The 4,003-nt window shown below is 64.2% G+C and overlaps 1 protein-coding gene across 1 annotated transcript in view; it reads left to right on the forward strand.

Moving 5' to 3' along the window:
* Positions 1 to 1,876: 1,876 nt before the first annotated feature.
* The window catches only part of SHD (Src homology 2 domain containing transforming protein D), a 4,952-nt gene continuing 2,825 nt past the window's right edge, over positions 1,877 to 4,003 (forward strand). The window contains exons 1-4 of the mRNA XM_019556994.1: positions 1,877 to 2,167; positions 2,569 to 2,778; positions 2,952 to 3,105; positions 3,458 to 3,577. Of these exons, the coding sequence (XP_019412539.1) occupies positions 1,930 to 2,167; positions 2,569 to 2,778; positions 2,952 to 3,105; positions 3,458 to 3,577 (722 nt within the window). The 5' untranslated portion in view covers positions 1,877 to 1,929. The remainder of the gene's footprint in view (positions 2,168 to 2,568; positions 2,779 to 2,951; positions 3,106 to 3,457; positions 3,578 to 4,003) is intronic.

Below are 4,003 nucleotides of genomic sequence, written 5' to 3' on the forward strand. Positions count from 1 at the left end.
CGGGCCCCAGAGGTGGCTGCATTTCAGAGGCCTCTGAAATGATAAATGATCCTGGCCAGGAAAGCGCTTGGGGGTGAAAGGCAAATGCCCCGAGCGGCTGGTGGAGGGGGAAGCAGGGGGCCGTCTCCTCCCTGGGAGGGGGAAGCTTTTGGCTGCTCTTTCCCCTTTTTACTCTGTTTCACCTCCTGGCAGGAAGCCTGCAATAAAGGAGCCTGCAGCGGGGAGGGCGCGGGCTGGGGGGCTGTTCGAGAGACGTGGTGGGGAGCTGGCCGGGAGCCCGGGGCTCCGATTTCAATTCCAGCCCTGCCACTGACTCCCCGCTGGGAGACCGGGCAAGTCGCTTCCTCTCTCCCCACCTCTGTGAGACCCCTGCTCCGTCTCAACCTTGCCTGCATGCTTTTCCGGGCAGAGGCGGGGGTCCCCGAAGAAGCAGAGAGCCCCCGTGCTGGGGGGCTCTGGGCTCCGTGAGCATCTGGGCTGCAGCGTAAGCAGGATCCTGCAGCCCCGTGCCACGGTGCAGGGGCTTTTCATAGATTTCATAGACATGAGGGCTGGATGGGACCTCGGAAGATCATCAGAGACTTTCCCCTTTTTCGCGCGGGTCACAGGATGGGTTGAGCACCCCTCGGCTGGCAGGATAGGTGGGCATCAGCAAGGGGGGGGATCCTCAGTGTCCCTGTGGGGGGTTCCTGGCAGGGAAGGTGGGCAGAGGTGGGTGCCATCCAGCCCAGCCCCTCATTAGCATGTCTGCTCTCAGCTCTGCGGCTAGAGACAAATGTAGGGGGAGCGACTGCCCCAAGGGATCTGTCACACTGCACCCCATAGACCCCCTTGGCACTGGCATCGTGAGCCAGGCCAGACCCTGGGGAAACTGAGGCACTGAGGGCAAAGGTGGAGGTCACGGGCAGGGCAGGGACGCTGCTCCCCCTCCCCCTACTTCCCTGTCTCCACCTGCTCCCAGTCATTCAAATGCCAGCAGTAAATTCCCAGCCGGGGCCTGGGCTCTGGGGGGCGAATTTATGGTGACAACAGAGCAGCCGCAGTTTGGGCTGGCAGCGAACCAGGTCTTTAATACCAGCCGTCCAGGGCTGATCCCTTCCCCTGCCCCCATGGGTGCCCAGGGAGACTGTGGGGGTAGGGGGTGCACAGGGCCCTGGCAAGTGGTCAGAGGATGGCACTGCTCCCCTCCCCCTCTTGATTAACCCGTGGCCTGCAGGCTGCCTGGCAAGCTGCCCTGCTGGTGGCCCATTGATCTAAAAAGCTTGGGAACCCCTGGTTTAGCCCATCAGCGCCGCTGGGTGGGGTCTGGCCCCCTTCAGGGCACTGGAGGGCAGCTGCCGGGCATAGGCCGGCTTAGGGGCTACTCCCCGACAATGCTGAACTGCAGCCACCTCTGGGGTGTTTACCAGCTGTGTGAGCTCCCACCCCCCTGCATGCCAGACCCGCTACAGGCTGTGGTTGCTGCAGCCTGTTGGCTGCTCCCAGCCATGGAGGACCCCTGGGGAGGGCCACAGATCAAGGGGAAGGGGGCATGCACTTCACCCCTCTGCCTTGTTCTGAGCCCTCGCACATGCACACACAGACGCTCACACACAGACTTGCACACACACACTTACGCATGCACATGGAGTTCAGGGGCCCAGGGTCTGTGCAGTGTCTGGGGCCAGGGCTCAGAGGCTGGGGCTGTGGGGTGGGGTACCCCGTGCACTGGATTTTGACTGGAGGGTGACTCCCCTGTTCTGGGTCCCGGATCCCGGGCCAGGGGGGGCTGCCCTGCTCTCAGGCCTGGGCTTCAGCCCCCAGCTCCCAGGCTTACGGTGGGTGCTGGGGTGGCGGTGTCCTACAGGGGTTTCCTCCGGGGACTTGAGGCCAGCAGTGAGCACATCAGGCCTTGCAGGCTAAGCAGAGATAGACCAAGTCGGTGCTTGGATGGGAGACTTGCGAGAGGCAGCTGACTCCCATCGGTGGCCCAGGCCCTGGAGCACGTGGGTCAAGGCAGACCCTGCTCTCAGCACTAAGCGCCTGCTCCCACCACAGGGCCCCAGAAACAGCGAGTACTCAGACCCCTTTGATGCCCAGCAGGAGCTGCGTGGGGATGGGGAGGCCGAGGCGCTGCCCGAGAACAATGGCTACATGGAGCCCTATGATGCCCAGCGTGTAGTGGCAGGTAAGTGCGGCCATGGGCAGCCAGCTCTGATTGTGCCTGGCACTGCCAGCACCCCAGGATTGTGGGGGAAGGGGTCCTCCGACACTGCCCCTAGCCTACCGAGAGCCCTGGCCTGGTGACTGGGCCGGGGGGTAGAGCTCCTGGGTGGAAGACCACCCCTGAGAGGTGGGCTAATGGAAGGGGCTGCAGCCCCCTGGCAGCTCGTCTACCTGTACCAGGCACAGGTACACCTGGCAGCCAGTGGCCCCCTTTGAACCAGCCCCTCCTGCCTGGCCTCCATCCCTCCCATGGGAGCACCCCTCCTCTGCCCTCCCACCACAACAACCACACCCCATCCCCTCTCCCTGCCCCTGCCCCATCCTCTTGTGCAGGAACACCACCCCCTACTCCCTGGCTTGCAGACGTCCAGTGCAAGGCCGAGCAGGATGGGCAGCGGGTGAAGAAGTCCCGGAAAGGGCTGCAACTGTATGACACCCCCTATGAGGAGCGGGAGCGAGACGCCAAGGACAAGGGCCGCGAGAGCCGCCTGCCTCAGGACGACGAGCGGCCAGCAGATGAGTACGACCAGCCCTGGGAGTGGAAGAAGGACCACATTTCCCGGGCTTTTGCAGGTGCGAGTAGTGGGGGACAGGTCTGGGACTGGAGATGGGACCTTGAGCTCAGCCCACCAGACGTGGGAGGCTACTGGGCCACGGGGGCACCTGGGAGCTATGGAAGGGGCCGCCCAGCCTCTCCCTGCCCCTGGCCCAGCGGGTAACGCTCTGCTGTGCTGCCCTCCCCACAGTGCAATTTGAGAGCCCCGACTGGGAGCCCAAGGAGCACCGGCACCCACCCCAGACCCTGGCAGGCAGTGCCAAGCCCAGCCGGTCGCAGAGCCCAGAGCGCAGCCCCCCCATGGCTGAGCGTGTGGACCCCTCGCTCCCGCTGGAGAAGCAGACGTAAGTCCCGGGGGCCTGGCCCAGCCATATGAGGGTGGTGAGGGCCAGATGCCACGGTGACAGACCCCCTCCTGGGGGACCTGAGGCTGTGCCCAGCCTGGGGCAGTCAGGCCCCCGGGGGTTGTGAGATCGGGGTGGAAATCATGGGATCAAAATGAGGGAGACAGGTCCTTCTAACCGCTGCCGGGTGCCCCCAGCTCGTACCCTGCAGCCAAAGGCTCTGACCATCCCCTGCCAGATTCCTCAGCTAATCCTATGCCTCCAGCAGCCGGGGCTTCGAGGGAAGCCCCTGAGGTGGCAGGGCTCCCTCGGATGTCCTCTGCCACTGAAGTGCCCCTTTCGCCCGGGCCAGGTGGTACCACGGCTCCATCAGCCGGGCGGACGCTGAGAACCTGCTCACGCTCTGCAAGGAAGGCAGCTACCTGGTGCGCAACAGTGAGACCAGCCACCGCGACTACTCCCTGTCCCTCAGGTGAGACGCTCATTCCCCCCCAGTGCCAGGTACAGCACCTGCCCGCCCCTGGGCGCTCCCCCACGGGGAGGTGGCTTGTTCAGTGGTTACCCCCAGCCTGCCAAGGTGTGAGCTAGGGAGAAACCGAAGCAGGGACCTGGGAACAGAACTCAGGAGTCCAGGAGTCAAAGGGTGTCCAGCTCCCCCCCGGGTCGGGCACTACCCCCCACCCAAGCCCCACCTGGCTCCCACTGCATAGATTCATGACCAGAGCTGCCCACTCCTGATTCCCACAGCCCTGCTCTAACCTATCCCCCCCCACCTCCGAACACTTCCCGGGGTTTCTCTCTGGGGATGGCAGAGCTGCCTGACTTAAGCAAACCCTCTGTGCAGTGACCTGCCACTGATACCAGAGAAAGGTGATGGAAGAGGGTTGGGCAGGAGATT

This window comes from Crocodylus porosus, unplaced genomic scaffold (genome assembly GCF_001723895.1).
Source record: "Crocodylus porosus isolate Cpor-Errol unplaced genomic scaffold, CroPor_comp1, whole genome shotgun sequence".
Classification (NCBI taxonomy): domain Eukaryota; kingdom Metazoa; phylum Chordata; order Crocodylia; family Crocodylidae; genus Crocodylus; species Crocodylus porosus.